At 43.7% G+C, this 21,585-nt stretch overlaps 5 protein-coding genes across 5 annotated transcripts in view; 3 read left to right on the plus strand and 2 right to left on the minus strand.

The window, feature by feature from the left end:
• Positions 1–21,585, plus strand: part of LOC126561420 (protein Smaug) — a 469,519-nt gene that overhangs the window by 384,456 nt on the left and 63,478 nt on the right. The gene's annotated exons all lie outside the window — the stretch shown is intronic.
• The window catches only part of LOC126562512 (protein hairy), a 579,505-nt gene that overhangs the window by 248,310 nt on the left and 309,610 nt on the right, over positions 1–21,585 (plus strand). The window lies entirely within an intron of this gene.
• LOC126563324 (uncharacterized) lies at positions 18,446–18,898 on the minus strand. The gene is made up of 2 exons (XM_050219957.1): positions 18,704–18,898; positions 18,446–18,634 (listed from the first exon to the last, which is right to left on the minus strand). Exons 1-2 carry the CDS (start codon positions 18,896–18,898, stop codon positions 18,446–18,448), a joined length of 384 nt encoding a protein of 127 aa, XP_050075914.1.
• LOC126563253 (uncharacterized) lies at positions 19,461–19,980 on the minus strand. The gene is made up of 2 exons (XM_050219884.1): positions 19,720–19,980; positions 19,461–19,640 (listed from the first exon to the last, which is right to left on the minus strand). The coding sequence occupies exons 1-2, from the start codon at positions 19,978–19,980 to the stop codon at positions 19,461–19,463; spliced, it is 441 nt and encodes a 146-aa protein (XP_050075841.1).
• LOC126563323 (uncharacterized) lies at positions 20,416–20,898 on the plus strand. Its single transcript, XM_050219956.1, has 2 exons — positions 20,416–20,662; positions 20,731–20,898. Exons 1-2 carry the CDS (start codon positions 20,444–20,446, stop codon positions 20,896–20,898), a joined length of 387 nt encoding a protein of 128 aa, XP_050075913.1. The 5' UTR covers positions 20,416–20,443.

Genomic DNA, 21,585 nt, shown 5'->3' on the forward strand with positions numbered 1-21,585 from the left:
GAGTGCATCCAAACACGTCCCCAATCGGCACCTTCCCTTGGGGCACTATTCTAGCAGCTGTCAATCCCCCATCAGCCACCCTTCGCAACACTAATTTTCGAACTCGTCTGCTGCCTCCCCTAAAACCGGATCAGCTTTAATTTGATTATTCCAAACACCAGCTCCTGAGCAGGACCCTTCCCTTCCCTGTTACAGAGGATAATGTTACAAACATCTCGAAAAGTGGCCAGGTTGCTTTCAAAGCTCCGATACTATTCAATTAACCATTTTGACGGCTTTTTCTCCTCACCATTTATTAGCGACAGGCCAGGTTCTCCACCAGAAGCGCTGCCTCGAAGCCTAATGGAACGCGATCGTAAAGTTTTTCGATAAGCAAACTTTGTTGCAGTCGCGTCACATCGCGCGGCACGGCACGGCGGTCTCTATTTGGAAGGTGCGCGTGCGCCAACGCGATTCAGAAGTTGCTGTGCATTTAGATTTGATTTTTGCAAATACGACTGAAAAAGGGCAACCACTGGTGGCTTCCGAGCGTCCGTACAACACCAGCCATCAAGATTGATTACCATGCAATTACTGTATGCCGGTGTGGAGGTTGCTAAGCCATGGCGCGAAGGGAATCCACCGTGCGGCAGCTTCCTTTTTGTGTGTTGCCTTCATTTTGCAACAATGTTGCCGGGTCGAGAAAGGCGAGCAATCGCCAATCGTAATGAGCAAATCGGGACGGGGTTTGCCGGGCTTAACGCGTGGGTAAACTAACGCGGAGGATCACCCATGCTTGTTTGGAGTCTGGAAACAAGCAATAAAGGCCACAATAATAATAAGGAATGAAAAAAATCCAAACCCATAAAGAAGGACAAAACGAGGCATGACAGAGAGTCTTTGTTTGATTGATGTCAGAAGTGCGTGATTCTGTCAGTGATGCGTTCGAGGGTAGCAGCAGCCCCATCGTGGTTGCCCTTTGTACACCATTTACATCCAATTCGATCCTTCATCACGCACACACACACACATACACCAAAGATGGACGTTAATCGGTTCATGTTTGAGCGCGAGCCACAATCAGTACGCGAAAGAGAATGGACCACGGAATGGGCTGTAAGCTGTAAAATCTCCGCTTCTCGACCTACGCGGTTCGGTAAGATGATTATAATTAGAGAAATTAACCTCCACCATACCCCCGATTCCCCCGATTCCGTGTATGTATCGCGCACGCATGCAAGGACACCTACGGAAACGTCCTTCAGTTGTACGGGTGTGTAAGCATCTCGTCACGAAACGGGTACTTTGTGTGAGGCAGCTATCCGTGCCCGGGAGGGATTGTAAATACTAAATGTTTAATTCTGCCCTGGCAAATGGGGAGAGAGCGAACGGGACGGATGAATCCGATCACGATGGAGACACGTTTACTGATAACGTTACAAATTATATGTTGCAGCTGGAAGCGAAAAAGCTTACATTTTATTACAATGATTTGATTGCGTGCATTTCGATCGTGTGGTGTGGTCGTTTTATTCGATGGAAAAAATTGGCTTCAATCGGAGATGTAAGCGATCTTACACGCAAGTAGTGGCAGAGTAGCATTCAACTGCTTACAAGAAGATTATTATTTTCAAAATTGTGACCAAAAAATAAGTTATATCATGTAAGAAAGCAAACCAAACCTTAAAACATTCTCAAAAATGTCATCTTTCTCGATCTTGTGATGAATCTTCTCAATTAGAACAGCGACTCGAGTTGGTGATAGGATTGATAGGAACTTATTTGAGCTGAAGTCGTGGCTTTACAATCGTTCAAAGACTTCATTAGATGAACTAGATGAAAACTGCAATGCTTCTTCTATCGAAAGAGTACATCAAACTAACGACCACACGCCTCATACCACCCTCAAACGAGACCGCCGCATGTCTGTCCAATGTTTCATCACAACTGTACTTCCCAACTTTTCTGTCTGCTTCACAAGCATTTCCTCCATTTTTCACTATGTAAAAACCAAACTCCCCATATCGATTTCCTTCACGCTTGCGGCCGAAGGAAGTGAAGAATTTATTTCCCATGCAGCCCAACAATCCTTCCCGGCGTGTCCGCTTTACCGGTGGGAGCAGCTTCAGCTACACATCGTCTGCATTGTTGAGTGAACGGTTTCAACCGTTTTTGACCCAATCGTCGATCACCTAATGGCTTCCATTTACGGCGTTTATATGCCCCGGTACACAAACCAATGGCAACCGCGCTTTTTCCATCCCCCCAAGACTCCATTGGGTAAGGTGTTACGAGGCTAGCATCAGTTTGTTTGCATGCCGACTCGGACTTATTTATGCAAATGTAAACTATGTACACTTGGTGCGCATGGAAAACGGAAATAAGAAGGGAAATGGCATGCCCCCTAGACATTGGGCATGGGTTGCTCCACACATTGTTAGTTGAAGGGTTGAATGCTGAGGAGAAATGTGTCTCGCCCCAGAATGTTATTTAATTTGAAGTTTTTTTTTGAGCATTTTTTGCATGCTAGAGTAAATTTTCTTCGTATGCAAAGCTCCCTCTATACCCAGTATCGATTTGATTGTCTGCAAATAAAGTTTCGTTCGTGTTTCTTTAAATCTTGCTTGGAACCAGACAAACCCCAAACCGGACGAACAAGCAGACAACGGATGTGCACAAAAAGAAGGGGCAACAAAAACAACAAAAAAAGGAAAAAGTACAACAATTCCGACGAATTGCCGTTCTCCATTTCAAAAAAAGGTAAGTGCCTTTCGGCGGTCTGGCGCTTCCCTTCACTCCATTCGCTTTGACAGTTTGATATATTTACGGATCGTGACGATATACGGGAAACGGTAGCCTCGGGAATGACAGAAAAATCGTTAGAAGCAGTTAATAACGCCAAACAACAGGACATGCCTTCGGAGAGCGCATGCGTTGCCCGAATGAAACAATAAAATAAGAGAAACAAAGAGTTAAATGAAATAAAATAAGATACACGTACAAGGAAGACCACATCGGAAGGATCAAACGAGAAGGAAGAAACAAAAACCTTCATAAACGGTTCGCGTGCGCCTTGCATCTTCTAGACGGTTTTAGAATGGGCTGAAAGGAAACGGCCCCTTTCACAAGAGGTCCCCGTTTCCCGCGAATGCAAATCGCGTTTAATCTCTGTTGTGTGACAGAAGCCAAGCTGCAACTGGACGTTCGATCGAAGTCGTATTGGGCCGCTCGGTGCATCTGAGATGCCAATCTCGCTGCGTGAGTGATAAAGTGGACGAACTGTCATAAATGACAAGTAGGTCCTGTGATGAGTTTTCTCGTGCGCGTCGCCTGATCGATGATGATCGGACGTAAAAATGGCTAAACGAAGAGCCGTAAGGATTTATCGACGCTAGAAGTCATTCAAATTCGATCTTCTACGTCAAGAATCGTGCTGACCATGGTTGTGCAGATTTTCTCATTTGTTTCTTTCACAAAACGAAGACGTACGAATACACAAAAGCAATAAATTTTAGCACAAGAAAACGGGGAAAAATATCAGTTTTGTGCGTACGAACATGGGAACGGTTTGTACGGGAAGCGATCTGCTCACATCGTCTGACGGTTGATTGATTTGGTGCGAATGGAGATTTCAATCACTGGGCAAGCGAGGAACCCTTTGCGTTTTTATTGCTACTCGGTGTGGTTGTGTTTCTTCTTTGGTATTGGGATGTTTTTTTGTGTGTGTGTGCTTGTTTGTTGAACTGGGCACTTGATGCAATAGTTCGATGGGATGTTCTATCGGATCTTACTGAAGATTGTTTTTTTCTTCCTTGGTTACACACAGCGTGTCTTCGCTCTGGAATTGTTAAACCAGTTGACGGTTATGGCAGGTTTGCGACATGTATTTTTTTTTCTCTCTCGGGTTCAAAACCACTTGGGAATTAGAGGTATGCGAAATGTGCCGCTGGAGTTAGTTTTTTTTAGTGTGTTGTAAGATACTACGCTCTGTTTTCTGCATTGATACAAACGATCCACGCTTTCGCCTCTCTGTACCCCCATGGGGATTTGGATCGACGGTCAAATCGATCCTACATCAACTGGCGACTAAGAAGTGAAGTGAACATGCGATGTGACTGAAAAACGCAATCGAAACACACACACACACACTCTGTGGCATTCGCGAGAAAGGAAGCGATAGCGATCGTGCAATGCTGGGTATGAATGAACAACTGCAACTGGCTGTCGATGTTGCACCGATAGCAATGATCAACTTACCGTAACGGATTTACGGATCGCCAAAAACAAAACACAAAAAAGCAACCGGCTGGCTACCTCACCGTATCTAGCATTCTATTCCGCGAGCCGGCACCCGTTTGCGGCCGCATTCCTTTCAGGCGCAAACCGAAAGGAAATGAAGCTGAAAAATACCACTCAAAACAATTCCTCGATCCTCGTATGCGTTTCGAATGCTTTGGTACGTACACACTTTCACATATTCGTCAACATAATGCACCCGATGCATTGAAGCTTGCCCGGGTCGAGCAGGAATGGCAATTGGTAAGCAACGGTGGTGCAAGCAAACCATACCCTTCGCAAGTGCACATTTTTGCGCAGTCGATGAGAGCCGCGTGTTTGTGGCGTAACAGCGTAACACCGGAATGCACATATGGCTTGAAATATCCGTACGCTATCTATTGGAGGAGTTGTGCAACTTACGGTTGACTGGTGGATTCCGGGGATGGGATAGGAGAGAGAAAGAAAGAAAAAATGACACCCGGTGACAGGCGGAACGGTACGTGCGCGGAGATGCATCTGTTGGAGTGTTGCTGTTTATAGGGAGGCTTGCTGGCTTGTTATTAACAACAAAAAAAACTCCTAATAGCACTGGAAATACTTCAAATAGTGCAAGTTCTTTTCAAAAATATCGTGATATTTAGAAAGGAATAGAAGCGTTTCGTTGGTTTTTTCATGTCATTCAAGTCATGCCATGAAATAATGAATGCAGGAAGGATTTCGGAATGTGATTTAATATGAATCCTTGGTCAAACATTCCTGCATTTTTAAAAGACAAAACTGTGTCAGTTAAAGTTACATCATAATTCATGCTGCACAGATATACGTTATGCAATCATAATAGACATATTAAAGGAGCGATAGGACACGAATAATACTGTTTAAAGTCTTGGATAGGAAATCAACGGATTTTGTGTATGTATTTTAAGTACGGTGACATGCTCCGTATTGTTGTACAAGATGAAATTTGATTAACAGAATTATTGATTAACTGTTTGTTGTTTGCCTCAATGATCTGTCTTATAGGCTCACAACCTACATGGTTTTATTTTTAGTTTTGCAAATTAATGCCAGCAAAGAATAAGCATAATCGATTGACAAGGCTACTAATACCAATAGACGAAAAATTACTTACTTATCAGGCGGTACAACCGCTTTGCGGTCTTGGCCTGCCGCAGCAGAATCGTCGTCGTCCGCCAATCCGTTATCTCGGCCTTGATGGCGGATGATTTCACGCCATCCTCCTACCTCAATCTGGACCTACCACGCATTCTCTGTTCATTTCGACGGCCTAAAAGGACTTTCTGAGCTGGGTCGTTCGGTGCCATGCGTATAACATGGCCAGCCCATCGGAGCTTGTTCATCCTAATTCGCTGCACGACGGTGAGATCGTCGTACAGTTCGTACAGCTTGTCGTTGTAGCGGCTCCTCCATTGTCCTGTCATCCATACGGGGCCAACGCTCCTTCTGAGCATCTTACACTCGAACGCGGCTAAGAGGGTTTCGTCTGTTTTGGACAGGGTCCATGTCTCAGAGGCGTATGTGAGTACTGGGGCTATAAAGCTACGATACAGTCCCAGCTTCAACCGTCGTGACAGGTTTTTTGAGGTGTGATGTTTTCTTCAGGCTGTAGAATAACCGCCAGCATGCTGGCTGTAGAATAACCGCCACATGCTGGCTGACCGCCAGCATCCTAGCGCGCAACTCGGTCTCAATGCTGTTTTCGGTGCTGACTTTTGACCCGAGATAGTTGAAGTTTTGGACGACTTCAAATTTTGCGGTCACCTATCCGTACATTACCCCCACGTAGTTCAGAATTTCTTAGTAGGGCCGCTGATGGTGCCACCATCAATTTGGTATTTGCCTCGTTAATCTGCAACCCGAGGAGGCAACCCGAGGAAACGCCTGCGCAATCCCTTGGTAGGCCTCTGTTACCTGGGAGAGCCGCAGACCAATGATGTCTATATCATCAACGAATGCCAGGATTTGGGTTGACTTATAGAAGATGGTTCCCGAAGTCTCCACCTCCGAGTCACGGATGGGCCTCTCTAGCGCCAAGTTGAATAGGAGACAGGCGAGCCCATCTCTCTGACGCAAAGGACTCCCTGACGGTGGTAGCAAAGAACCCAGCGAGTTTTCCGTCCACTTTTACCTGCCATGTGACGTTGACCATGGTCATTCTAACAAGCCTGATAAGTTTGATCAGACCTTGAAATCTATGAAGAGATGGTACGTGTTCAACTGCTATTCAGCCATTTTCTCCAAAATTTGCCGCATAGTGAAGAAATGCCTTGTATAATCTATGTATATTACACAGTCATACGAAGCGGTGTTGACAACATGGTGGTAAGCCGTCATCATAAAATATAAATAATATACAAATAAATAATTTAATAATGATTGATTATCTTTTCTTTCTATACTATGTTTATTGCTCATAAAAACCGACTCGGGATGTAAGACCTAAAGTATGAAATGTGGAATGATTTGATTTGAGTTGGTATTTTTAAAAGATACATATCAATTGTAACATTGATCCACGCTACAGCTCGAAATGTTAAAATAACAATTCTTTCTTTAATTAAATTGTAATGTGTTGAACATAAGCTATTATCATTCATTAGATACAGTATCGAGCTGATCTGAAGCAAAAAACAACTTCAATTGTTCGGCATTAAATTAAATACACAATGTTGTGTGTCCCGTCAGTATACATTAACTGTTCCGATTTGTATCTTATCTTTCGATCAGAAAATCTTTTCATAAGCATAATCAATATGAATGATGGCGGCACGCATCGCATACATTGCTGTCCATATGTATGTGCTACCTTTCAAATCCAGTCCTTGTCGATCGAAAGAAAAAAAAACTCCTAATCCATAAACATTTACCATCCACGCCGGCATTACATTCTTAGCCAGCCGCTATGTACTCTGCTCCAGCCACCCCTCACCGACCGAGAGTGCAGCTACAATTAACTCAATTTACCACTGCACCCGGCCGTGGCTACGATTTGGCACTGCTTCGGGGCAGCATTTGTTGCAGTGCCCACAAACAATCGCCAACCCGGTTTCCCCCGGTTCGAAGCCGTAGAATTGGAAATTAATTTGCCACTGTCATGACAATGTCGACAATCTCGCGTGGTGTTTGCAAACTCGATGACTCCCGGCTACGTATGGAGCAGAACGGGTGCGTAAGGGTGCACACACATATACACTCGTGTACGGTGACTGTCGCAGAATGAAATAAAAAAAAACGGCCCGTGGGCACAACTGGCCGTCTTGGCGGGTTTAATTCGTAATGGAATCGAATTCGTATCGGCAACAAAACTAGACCCACCACAATCGCCTTTCTCCTTCTCGGGAAGGGTAAGCTGGAGCTGGTTGACAGCAAATGCATTTGGACTCGTATTGCATTTTCTTCTTTCCATGCCTTCCTGCCCCTAGCTCCTTCCTCATCGTCTTCGTACCATTCATGGGACACGGGCACGTCAATTACTGCCACAGCCACGTTTGAATATTTGAACGTGTGTTGCAGTTGATTTCTAAGCCGTTCGGCGGGGGTTTGTTGTTTGCTGGCTTGGTGCTTTTCTTTTATTTCCTTTGCCAAAGTCCCTTGTCCCGAACCGCACGCTCCTGACTAGACCCCTAGGACTTCAATCAGGTCTCTCTCCCTCGAAGAAGGCTAGCCTTCAACGTGGCCACTGTAGTCACCCGTCGACTGTGACTACGCGCGAAGGTAGGATTAATCTACGTGCCATAAATAAGAATTGTACTTCTATTTCTATTCCGATCTCCACAACGGTCGCTGCACGTTGCTGCATTGTGCATGGCTTTAAGCACACACACACACAAACAGTGTCCCAAGTACCATTGTGATGGGAGCTGTAGTTTGTGCAACCCGGGCACACCTTCCACCATCCAAAAGGGCTCGCTAGATGATGCCAGATTGCTGTGTGTGAGCAATTTGTGATGCGACAATCGTAAGCCCGAACCCGGGTAAGAAAGGGAGACGATCCCATGAGACTGCATCTGCATTCTGGCGGTGCATCGTGGCGTGGCGAATCGAACCCACCCGATTCGCACGGTGTATGCTTAATGAAGTAATAATCGATTGTCAATCGGTGTACAGTGAATGGTGAGCGATACATCAAGGAAAAAAAAATGCACCTTTGTTTAACCGCTGCATCTTCCGCGATCACACGCGGAACAATTTGTCTTCCGTCTAAACCGTCTTACGCTGATGCACTGTTAGCACCGTTGGTAGGGTTGTTTGGCGGGGACAGAAGTCCTTTTTTTGCTTCTTCTTCTTCGTTAACCGACACCTATCTTTGGTACGCTTATCAGTACGTTTCGCACCTTGAACACACCTTAAACGTGTCCGGTTGTTCAGATGCCAAGAAGGCAGCCCCGCTTGGTACCACGCTTTGAATGTCAACAGCTCTCTGCTTGGGGGTTGTATTATAATCGGGCTATGATTAATGGTGCCACTGGCGACATGCGATGCCCGCGCGACAATGTTGCCCACCTCTCTTTTGTCGCGATGGTCGGGTCTGTTTCGTGTGCAGCTTTCAAGCCGCGCTGACGCGAGGATCGTTTAGTAGCAAAACAAAACTGCTTGCCCCCTGCTTGCGATCACTCACTTGATGCTTTTTATCGATTTGTGGGGTTTTTTTTTTGTTGGTTTCTGTTGTTGTGTCGTGTCGGAGTATGATCTTGTTTGCGGAGCGGTGAATCTGAGGTTATTAAAGATTTGTATTTTTTTTTCCACTTTATGATGAGTTAATTTGGAACGAGTGCTGATTGGTATTTATCTTTTGTGGAATATTGTGAGGCAATTAGGGGGCCGCAACTCACCACGACCACCAAAAAGATAACATCGTTGAGTATAATATGTGCATGAATAATGGAAATAACAAACAAAGATATGCAAAATAGTTTCTTTTGATTTGTTTTCTTTGCTGTTTTACTTGGTGCAAGATCTCGACAGTACTTATAATAAGACTTAAATTTTACGACACACGAATTTTGGAAATTAGTGTGGCTAGAGATTATGGATGAACCCGTAGGAACCCGTAGGGATATCATTTATAAAATTTATGTGTTTTATGCACCTCTCTCTCTCGCTCTAGTTGACCTGCTCACATGGCCCGGTCTACAATAGTTCTCCAGTTCACTCGAACTCTGGCAGCAGCTTCCTAGCCATTTGGGTACCCGATCCTCGATAGGTCCCGCTTCTGATCAGCCGACGAACTCGATGTTCTCCCCGACGCCTCGTGCCGAACTGGGGGTCCCTGACCTTCTTGGTAGGGCATGAGTCTGGCATCTTCATAACATGCCACAGCCATCGCATCCTGCCGGCCTGCGCCACCGTCAGGATGTCTGGTTCCTCATATAGCTCTGCACGCTCGTGGTTCATCCAAAACCTGGAGATGTCGTTACTGACTTTCGTTGACTATGTTTTACCCTTAGCTGGATAGTCAGTCCTGCGCACGGCAAGGCGGTCCGGAAGGGACTCGATGCCAGTTAATGCCGTGTGACATACTGACATAAATGTCGACCAAGCAATCAAAAACCAAAGCATTAGAGGGCTCAAGTATAGGTCTTTGCTTGTTTGCTTTACTGATAAAGACATGTCTTTCTCAGTTTTTTTTTAAACTTTTAGTCGTTTTTTTATGTTAATCAACCCACCAAAACATCATACAATCATTTTTATCAAACATGCACCCGGCAAACGATCACATGAACACAAGAGAACAGCCCATCATATCTGACAGTTAGTAGAAATCAGAATATAAAACTAATGCATTCGCATAAGCACAAGAGTCTTCCAGTTAAAGAGTATCTTTCAGTCCTATCTTGGCGTCCGTGGAACCTTGGGGACGCCTTACCTTTTCATAATTCACGTATACACATAGTCGAAAAAAAAATTATAATAAAGTAATTAAGAAAATGGGATGAAACTCCATTTATTCGTTATCTCAAAAATGGGCTGACGATCGAATAATTTACCTTTACATTATTTGATAGCTATAATATGCTAGAAACAGGGTTCGTGTGTGTGTATTTTTTAAAATCTAGCTCCCCGAACGAACAGGCTAGATCTTCTTATGCCGGTCGTAACATTAAATCAAGCACGTCACTCGTATACATAGCGAGGTTTCGCTGTTGACGTTCGCTATGATTCGTTTCCCTCCAGAAGTCTTCAATCGAGTTGAAGCGTCAGGAACGCAATTCGCCGGTTCGTTGACTTTCCCAGCTAGGGTGGACAAGGTTGTGGTGCTGGTGACGCAGAATCTATGGCTTAGGTGAAATCGTAAATTCGTCTTTTTTCCCCGTCTTGATCTCCGCTCCACATCCGAAGGGTTTTCCACTCTCCCGTATCAGTTGTCAGCCATAATCGTTACTGTTTATCTTTTCGGGTTCGGGTGCTTTAGGATGTCGGCCACCGGCCGGCCAGCGGTTAAAGGTGACTGAATGGTGAAGGGTTTATGTGTTGTGGCTGGACTTTAGGCTTGTACGGGAAGGTAGTTTTCAGGCTACACCACGTACAGACTGAGTGGAGACGTCGACCGACGCAACATTGTTGCCGCTCGCCGACGCCGGACATGCCCGTTTATGCACCGTTTACGTGTCCGCGCGCCCTCAATCAACAGGTTTGCCGAGTACGGTCGAGCCGAGTGCCGTGTGGTGTAATTAACGAAATCAAAAATGTAGAACAATCGGCCAATAAATCGGGCACCAAATTGCTGACCCACCGAACCGAGTTCAAATGAACCAAACATACAAGAACATTGCGTCGGACATGGTGCGTGAAAATCGGTCCATAATTTCGGGGTTTTTTTTTCTTTCTTCAACACCGGCTCTAAGGCGATCGTCCTGTGAATGGTGACTAATTGTGGAATGAAGGCCGCGCCACCGATGAAAGCTTAGAGCTGAAACAGGGGGTTGTTTGGGAAGGGGGAGCATTTTTTGACGTTAGGTTCTAGCCCGTAGCCTAGGGTGACTGAATAAGTTATTAGCACGATTAGCACCGAATGGTCCATTTATTCGGCGAAATATTGTTGGCACGCTGGATATGTTTAGAAAAAAGGCGCTAAGGGGGAGCTGCACCAGATGGACGTTGTTATACTGCCGAAGGAACACGTGTGAGCAGCGTGGTGAACGTAGGAGAAGCCGTACATTTCAGACACCTCGAGTGGACAATGTATGTTTCTTTCCGTAGCTATGCGGAGTTGGTTGTTCGTTGGTTGTATTTCATGGAATTTCGCATCTCTTTTATGCTGCGAAGCTTAGCGGGTTCATACGATTGGGTCCGATAAGCGCGAAAACATGACACCATGTTCTATGGTGACTTTTCAGACGACCAGGTGTTAGCTTGGAATAGTGAGAATAGTATCGTTGAGAATGTCACAGTAATCGTGATTGGTAGGAAAGCAATAAGTTCGTCTATTTTATGATGTTTTATTGGAGGCGAATGCTTCATGGAAATAGGAGTTGTGTGATAGCAAAGAAATAGTTCGTGAAAGCAGCGATGAAGTACTATGTTGCTGCATACAGACTCTTACTAGGCTAGAGGATTAGTTTTTTAAATTTTAATTTGTAATATAGTATTCTAGCGAGAGTCACATATGCTTCTTTGGGTAACATTACAGCATTTGTAATTGTTTTAACACATTTTTCTTATAGGGAATTCATATGAAGGCCACAGTTGATGAGCTATGTTGTGAAATGTCATGCTGTTACATAGCAAGTAGTTAGCTTGTCCTTGAATTCGGCTCTATACATGATTGGAAGCAGCATATTGTCTTCAAATAAAGTGTCTAATTACAAACCTTTTCAGGTTTTATTCGTCATAAGGTATAGTAAGACCAGACATCATTGCACTGGAAAAAATACCTACTGTACTGAATGAATTTTGCCCTGTGTAAAATTCATGATCTTTCATCGTTGGACCATTGGGTTTATTTCTTTTCAAGCAGTATTTCATATTCACAATCTCTAATATGCAATTCTTAACAGCCACATTTGACCCGTTTGGCCATCTCTTCCCGATACTTGTGTGACACTCCAAACTCCATGCACGCCTGTTAGATCTACTTTACGATTCCTTTTACCATAAACATCACGCTTAACTATAAATGTTTTCCTCATAAAGTCACTTATTTATGTTGCCGCCCAGCCCAACAACCAACTGCAAGGTACGGCAAAAGCATACGGTGCGGAACAAGCAAACCTACCGATGGCTTTAATCGTTCCTAATAAATCGCAAAATTGACCGTCCTTTTTTGGTACCGAGATGGAAGAAAGTCTGCCGATCTCAATTGCAGCAACAACATTTCTCATTTTATTTTTTCGCTCTGCCACACATAGCCTGATGCCGATCCCATTGATGCACCACCATCTGTGGCTATCTAAAACGTTTTGCGTAGACAAGATACGATGCTGTTTTTTGCGATGACGGCCGGTGCGGGCCGAGCTTTTTGACACGGCGGCACCCGTTTTTGGTGTTCGGTACAATATCGGTGCAATTGCAAACGGAGCTGCAAGCTTGCGGTTTGCTAGAAGGGTTTTGGATTTATTGTACAATTACATTTGTCATAGCTTTCTGCGGCTGCGCTGCCGAATATGGGCTGCACGCGTTGGAAGCAGTAAGCGGTCCCGGTCCTGGTGCCAACAGCCAACCGGCAGCAGCACTGGTTGCAGTGGACGTAGGCAGACCAAAGGCGTTTGCCGAGGGTTTCGTCATGCGTTTGGGGGACGCCGGGCCCAGATTGGGACCCATTGTAAACGGAAGCCATAACTTTGGTCGCCGGCTGCCAGCTGCCGGAACCCGTCGAGGTACGGATTGGCAGAAGAAATAAAACGAAATGCAGTCGTGTATCTTTTGTTGGCGCGGGTCCTTTTAAGTGATGGTCTAGGGAATCGTAATGCGTAGGTTCAAAAGGCAATTGTACGGTATACATACTCACAAATTGTGGTAAAGTAAGTGGTTTAAAAGCTTCCTCAAATTGGCCAGCGAAAATTTGTATGACAAGTCTGAAGGATTTTTTTTGTGATTAGAAAAAGTATTTGGATTTTAAATAATCTATTCATCCACGATTACTATACTCTAAATCAACGTTGTCTTTTTCTTCTTCTTCTTCTTTATGTCCTCATGTCTCACTAGGTCATGCCGATTATGGAACATTTGTTTTTCCACAACACTCACATCCTAAATTCTGCAGTGAAATATGTCAAATTGCATCCGACATAACTAAACCACCAATCGCAAAGATTAAAATTTTCCACATCCCTTCATCGTCCACTGTCAACCGTTGTGGCCAGGAATGTTCCGAAGAGTGAAACTCCACAACGGCACGAAGGTATCGCGGTACGCATCAAAGGAAATAGTAGATTCATGGGAAAAATGAGCTTCATCAGCAGTAGTGAAACCACGGTGGCTGCAGGAAAAAGAACGTGACCACTGTTAAATCGATCGGGTGTGTTAGGTCTAGCTGCACTGGAATGTGCATCAACGATCCGGTAGCCTAATGTATGTGTGTCTGCTGGACGGAAAAAAGCAAGAAGAGCAAAGATATGTCTGTCTGCCATAATTTTCCCGCGATTGAAGCAAATGATCTGGTCCGTGGAGGACCGTCGATGGACAGTCTTTATTGCCCGGGTTAGCTGAAGGTAAGCGAGCCAGTGTGGTGTAGGGAGCTTCAGCGACCCAGTGTTAGAAGATTTGCAATCGATTGACACACATCTCGGGCCCGATCGTCCGGGTGATGAATTTCAATTTCGATCTTATTTCGTTATGTTTTGCTGTACGGATGTGTTCGCTCTATGAAGTTGAATGTAGCTACACGGTGTGTTGTGCACCGTAAAGGAATTGCAAAATTGTGTTTTATGATCGATGCATAATAGAGAAGCAGGTGGGTAGTGAGATGGATGGAGGAATCAACGGTTGCATTATACAATCTGGGTTGTTATTGGTGGGCGATGCACGATTGCTGCAGATTCTAATCCGTTTTGCGTGATTTCATCATGTGCGAGATCAAGAATGTAGGTTAAGCGAAAAATGTCTATACTCGATTGTGGTGAACAGAATTGAATAGATGAAGAACATTACTACATGCTATTAAGGTAATTCTTCTGAGCTGGATAGGTTTAACTGGGTAAATTTTCCCTAGAAATGTCTCCGTTTTTATTCTCTGTTCAGTTTTTCAGCTGCTGTAGTACATTTTTATTTACGCCGAAACCTTTTTCCTTATTGATCGAAAATGTTTGTCTTTCATGTCTTCGGCTAAGATTTTCACAATAATTGAACAGTAAGTTTTGTACAAAATTGATACTGTTAAAAACTAGGAGAGACTGCTGGATCGTCAGACAGACATAGACATGCTCCAACCTCCTATGAAGGATGACAAAACATGAGCATTTGAGGATGGTGATCGTTCCAAAGTATCTTTTGGAAGTGTGTGTTAGGCAGGTTGACTGATTTGTTACCTGATTTGATTGAATTTTGAGTATCTTCTTTTACAGCTTTATTTTATAGATAGGCACTTAAGGCTGCTCTTTATTCAACGGTTTTCTAAAAGGAACATCCTCAAGAAAGGCAACGAAGGAAAAATACCCGTATGATCATCGTGTGTTCTATCTCTTTGGACGTTGTTCTAAATAATTTTAATCAATCTTATCTCATCACAATATTCCTCCTATTTGCTACAAACTTATCATGCATGTTGTCTTTGCGTTCCGCCTGCGGTAGGTGTCTGTGTGCCAACACGACGGAGACATCGAATGAGATATCATTGCCTGGACTAATTCACATCGGGCTCGACTTCCCTTGTCACGAGATTAGATATCGTTTTCTGATCGAGTAATATACCGCATAGAAGCACGCGAAAACGACTGCCTATATGAACCGCTGCCTCGAAGACGTGGTTTAGCGTCGCCAGTTTTCCGACCAATTTTCCCCACCCAATTACCCCTGGCGTCAAACCGAGAGTGGCTTCCAATGGCCAAGCGATTTCACGCGATTCTTATCTTTACGCTTGTACACAAATCGAACATCGGTCGTTGGTAATGGGTTGCGATGTTGCTTCCATACAAGCATTCGTGGCAAGCGGAGATACATAAGAAAAACATTGCATCCTGTCAATGGTTTTCCTAGTGTTTTGACAACTTTTCACGCGCTCCATGCTGTGCCAACGGTTCGAGAAAAGTTTGCCAACCTTCCAAGAACAAAGTGCTGCAGATGCTGTGTGAACCGCGCCAAGCCAATCGCCATCGTACAGCCGTCGATTACACCAGGACCCAAAAGCAGAGGGTGCCCGGCGCGAAGGAAGCAATCCGGACAGACACCACCTCATGGAGAACCCTCCCATGCTTATCTGGTACCGATTTCGATCGGCTTTCGATCGCCGGGCGCTATTTATCACACCACGAGCGGCAATAAATCATAGACACTATCTGTGCGCAGGGACCTCCACTCGATCGGAGCATGGTTTGGTGTGTTTGGCTCCTACGGGAAACTAGAAGAGACGGGAGAGAGAGAGAGAGAGCGAGAGACAGCGAGCACCAACAACAAACTACTTTTGCATGTGCACACTGCGCGACCAAACGACAAAAAACTGTCCCACCCACAGTGGCCCACAGCATCGTCTCGTGCGTGTGTGTGTCTCGAAATGACAAATCTGAACCGGTAGCCCTTTCTGTAGCGCGCAAAACCAGCGCCCAAGATTGTCCCGAACCGTTTTCCGGTTCCTTTTTTTTCGTTGTTACTTCGTGCCAGAACGTTCCTTTTTCGTGGGAGTGGCGTATGGAATGCAATCCGATCGATGGAACACGCGCCCTCCGGTTGGTGGTGATGGTGGTGGTTTCCGATCACCAAATCGTTCGAGCCGGTGAGTAATTTATGCACGCCTAGTCATGCAACTGGGCATGTCGGTGCTTGTTAGGTTTGCTGTTTTTTTTTCTTGTTGCTTTCCACTACGGGTACGGGTTTCTGGCACAAGTTCTTATCTAAATTTTCATTTGTTTTGTATCGGTTAAACGCTAATTTATTTTTGCCTTTTTTGGCGACGGGGCTTTAATTGACAACATGATTTCGATAGTGCATATGTAATTATGTTTTGCCGTTTACTCAAGAGAATACAAGAAAAGAATAAATGTTATACGGAAAGGGAGTAGCAGGAGTAAACCAAAGATATAATAAAAAGAATAAGACAATATTCATTATACTTTAAAATTTATTTTTCCGTTTCTTTCTTTGTTCTTTGAATGCAGTGTTTGAAACTTATTGAACCTTTTGTTTTTCACTGTTTTGTTTAATGTTTTTTCGATGTTAATTCATGTTTGAAGTCAACTAAAAGGTTATTTGTTTTTCCTTATTTCTTTGACTCCATTTTACTATTATTTAAATATCCAGAAATTTTAAAAAATTCGTAAAAAAGTGTTAAATTCTTTCAATTAAATTAATTTATGAAAAAAGTAACACCGAGGTGCGTTTCACGCTGTCGTTTATTTTGTTTACTCCTAAACTTTCTACACGAATGCTTCAGAAATGCTTCACTCCCGTATACCGTGCGCTACGTTATTGTAGATAACAAAAAAGAAGGAAAAGAGCTCACTCCTTAAACTTCCGTTCCATGCGCTGCTGCAAACGGGTTCGATTCCACACAGCTTCGCGGGTGCAAGTGTGGTCGCGCGCTCGCACTGCAGTGCGCTCCAAAGCCGCTTCTTAGTGTGCCGTGCACGAACGACACATGTTTTAATAAATACCTCCGACCGGATCGCCTTTAATGCGCTGGCTCATTTATATTTATTACTTTTATAATTAAAAACAATCAGTTCAGTTGTCCGCTGGCCACGTTTTTCCGTTCACGGTACGGCCGGTAAGCATTGGCGGCGATCCTTGGTGGAAATGGTTAGGTGAAGGTTCCCGATTCCCTGATGGGGTGGGGCTGGGAAGTTGGGAATGGGTGTTGAATTGTTGTGTTTTCCTTTTGTGGCAAAGCAGCAAAAAACCGGGGTGCCGGGGTGCTGATCGTGTACCGAAGCGGACGAAGAGTTCCCGTGGGCGTTTGTTGGTTGGTAGCTTTGCACAGTGGTGAGTGGTAAATTCTTGGTGTGCAGTTTTTTGTTTTAAGTTTGTTTGGCAAACGTTTTTGTTTTCAGAGGACTGTTTTCTTTAATTAGAGTTTAAATTTAGCAAATTTATATTATCGAAAACAAGCTCTGCAGAGTTTTATTTCACAACAAGCAAACTTTTTCCTGAGCTATTACCTTTCTGTCAATCATGTCGTTCAGGATCAATCACAAGGGGTACCACTTGACACCACCTTAAGACGGGAGGTTTTTTTTTGTGTTCGCCGTCGGTAGCTTAATTTACGGCAGAGCTTGTCTAATAATGTTCCCGCATTTGATACTGACCGTCAGCCGGTCGTGCATTTTGTGCAACGGTCGTGTCCCGGTGCACATAGGAAGACACATAAATTCCCACACCGTACACCCGCGACTAGCCGAGCGCCATGTAGGAGGACGGCAATTTAGCATAAAATTGCCCAACACTGCACCGTCAAGCACCCGTGAAATGGCATCACGATCGAGAATGGTTCTGTTTTCGCGCAAAAATTATGCACGAATGATTGACTAGTGGGAGACTCGGTACGGTACCGAGCACGGTTTGCCCTTGTACCCACAATGTATAGGCCTCGCATTGCAGTTGACGGGGGGGAAATCAATCTCTTCGAAATGACTTCTTTGCAGCGGTTTGTCCATTCACCTGTCAGCGCCGTCGCTGAGCCGGAGAGGAGTTTCGATTTGTGATTGTTCATCGAGGGAACGGATTGATCGGTGAGGAGAATGTTAACGAGGCGAACCGATTGAGATTGGGAATCAATGTATCGATCGGCCCACTGTGGGTAATTGAGATTGTCCCGATGGAAAGGATACAGTCCGAAGGGGGGAAGTGTTTAATGTGATCGATTTGAAATTAAGTATCGAAATAAAGATTCCATTTTAAGCGGGAGCTGTCTATGATACGGAGATCGATTGTTTATGATGATCCTTTCACGAATGGTGGCTGTGTATTGCCATGTTGTAAAAATTTGTGAAAGATGGATATCAATTCTTGTAAGTATATTGAATATGAAATCTAAAGCAAATGGAGACGAAAAGAACACAAAGTTTTCCATCGATTCCGTTTATTTCTCGCAGAACATTTTGACCGTAAAGTTGTTGAGGAACTTAATCGACTGGGGTGATGTGTTTACCTGCACCGTGATTGCCTTGCTGTCCCCAACCGTGCCTGACGTGACCGAGGCCGATATGCCACCAAGGTCCAGTTTTTGGTTCGATTCCACAATGATATACTTGATTGCTTTAGCAGCCGGCTAGCATCAAAATAAACAATTAGTCAACCAACTTCACGCAGCTTTTTTTAATGCGCCACTTTTACTTACATTGTTGAACGTCACACTTTGTGGACTAATCATGCCGGAGTAGAGTTTCTGGTAGAAGCATTGCACATGCATCGCATCATACGTTCCGAACTGTATGACCAGATCTTGGTTGGTGTTGAGTAGGTTTCCGCTGGATAATTGTAGACCGATCAGTAGCAGTCCTAGCGAAAGTAAACAACAGCAAAAGCGGTCCATTTTCTTTGCTGAGATTAAGGTAATGGTGCGAGGATTCTGTCTCGAAATAATTTTAAAACACGAATACGTTTCCGGGATGCACGGAGAGTGACTTTCTTCGCGATCACTATTGTAGAGATTGAGCGGTGCTGGTGAGGACTTCGTGGTTTTTATATCAATAAAATAAAACCGGGTTTTGCATTTTGTTTCGTTTTTTTACTGTTTGCTTGGTTTGGGACGTTTTTGGGGATGGTTGGCTTAGCTGTATGAGCATTTATTTGTTTATTTGGTTGTTGTTGTTTTGCTGATGTCCATGGAAGTAAAAGTGAGCTGAATTTTGAGGTCACTGATGAAGGTGAAGGTTTATGAAGGGTAGAATGTACCCAGGCTTGTTGTTTATTTGGAATGTTTGTTATTAAGACTATAGTAGTTAAAGGGCCAAGATGCTTATTGGCTCGCTTTTTGGATAAATTTTTGTATAATTTACAACAGTAACAATTCTTTCGTTTATTTGCCAAATTTTTCTGCTTTTAGTAATTTAAACTCCACAATAAATAATGTTCTTATTTTAAATTATAACAATTTAAGCTTCACAATACATTTGCACTCTGACATTACTCTTAAAGAGCGACTTTCGTCCACCCTCGGTTAGTGTGATGACGATGTTCGGTTTCTTGATGGCACCACCTGTAATTTCTGCCATCACACCCCCGTAATAGCCCGGCTTCAGTGTTTCCACCTTGACGTAGTTGATGTTTTTGTCCTAAAATAGTATTTTTATGCAAGTGAGTTCTACTGTCTTTCTAGATGCTTCATTTCGCGGTAGGACAACACACACTTACCGAAATATGAGCCAACGATGTTGGACTACGGCTAAGCCCATAGACCGTCTTGTCGAAGCACAGTACCAGGGCAGCATCCGCCACACCAAACTCCTTTACCGCCGGGTTGGTATTGGTTTGCAGTAAGGCTACCGTAGGCTGCGCCCGAAAACTGCACAGGATCACTACTACGCAAAGCACACTCAGCTGGTACGTGAGATGCATTTTTATCGATTTCCTTGTACGAGCCAGCGAAGGACAGGATGCACGGAACTGAAACATACCCACGGCAGACCGGTAACTTTTATAGAACCCATTGCGTGGACAACAGCGTCCAAGTACTTGCGGAAGCACGGGTGTGCGGGAGGATCAACCCGCTCGAGGAGCGAGGAGGGATAAGTGAAATTTTATTACACATGTTTCACTTTTTCGGCTGTGCTGTGGTTGAACTTTTTTTATTTTCATGGTGCCATGCAGCATCCCCAGGCGCCCTCTGCAACATCCGGATTCCGGATCGGGAGAAGGAAATGAACAACTTTCTCTGGACCGCTGGTGAGAAAGTGCCGAAAACGAAATAAAAATGGTCAATATTTTGGAAAGGACATTAAAACGGTATCGACCGAGGTAATGAGGTTACTGAGGTTGAGGTTACGATTACCCTCAATTGTAGGTAGAGGATAAGTTTATAAAAGCGGCTCTGTGGCTGTATTCGGATCGACATACAGAACAGTACAGTGCCAGCAGAATGTACCGATCGCGAGGGTTCGTAGCTGTCGTTGGATTGCTGATCGCCGTCCTATGCGTGACGGATGTTGGGACTAGCTTCAGCTCGAGCGATGTAAATACGTCGAAGCAGAGCTACTTCTTCGGTACGAAAGGTGCGAGCGATATACTGTGCTTCTCGAAGACACTGTTGAAGGGATCTATCATGCCACAGGACGTGTCGTATACTAATCCGACTGCGGTAAGTTTTTTGAACAGTTCTTTGGTTTAAACAAAAAATAAATAAAAATCTTCTGTTTTCTCGTTCAGGATAAAAACATCAACTTTATCACGCTGGCGGCCGACAAGTACTCGACCCATGGATTTACGGCCGATATTTCCAACGGTAAGCTGGGTACAGTTTCTGTGACGATTAAAATCAATGCAAAGTCTATTCTACCGTACGCGATCGAAGTAAAGTTCTACTGTGTGAAGTAATTGAGCGAGTCGGAAAGGAAATAAGAGTAATTTATGAGACGGAATTTCGATCCCTATTTGGGATCGATGCGATGGAAGCGTAAGGAAGCGTATCCTATTACTTGTTTGTATTTATTAAACAGGAATAAATAATTTATTTCATTGTATACAGTAATCGTTTAATGTTGATATCTTTTTATCTGCAAATCGTATTTTAAAGTCCGAAAAGAACATCATTTTATAATAATTTTTAGGCCAAAAATGTGTGAAAATAATTTAAAAAATCATAAATATTGATTCGTTTCTTATGACGTTATTTTCAAAATAAATATCACAAAAATTTTGAATTTAAATGGGCCAAAAAATGTGCAATAGTTCACGATGCGAATATTGCCTTTTATAAAACGTAAGCCCTTCGAAGACAACATGTAACTAATAATATTATCTTCAAGATGCAGTACAGTGCTTGGTTCAGATATAAAACATTTTATTTAGTAGAATGCAGTAATTAATGCTGTTTTATAAATTTTAACAACTATTTTAATAGTGTGAAATTATATCATATAACACCTCAGAATAGTACAAGTCATTTGTTAACTTTATTTATTGGTTTAATCTGATCGTTCTGCATTTTTATTCATTTGCAAACTTTAATTAATAATTTACAAGGCTTTAATAAAAATCTCAAAAAGTAAAAACATTTCGTAC

The sequence above is a fragment of the Anopheles maculipalpis genome, chromosome 3RL (genome assembly GCF_943734695.1).
Source record: "Anopheles maculipalpis chromosome 3RL, idAnoMacuDA_375_x, whole genome shotgun sequence".
NCBI lineage: Eukaryota > Metazoa > Arthropoda > Insecta > Diptera > Culicidae > Anopheles > Anopheles maculipalpis.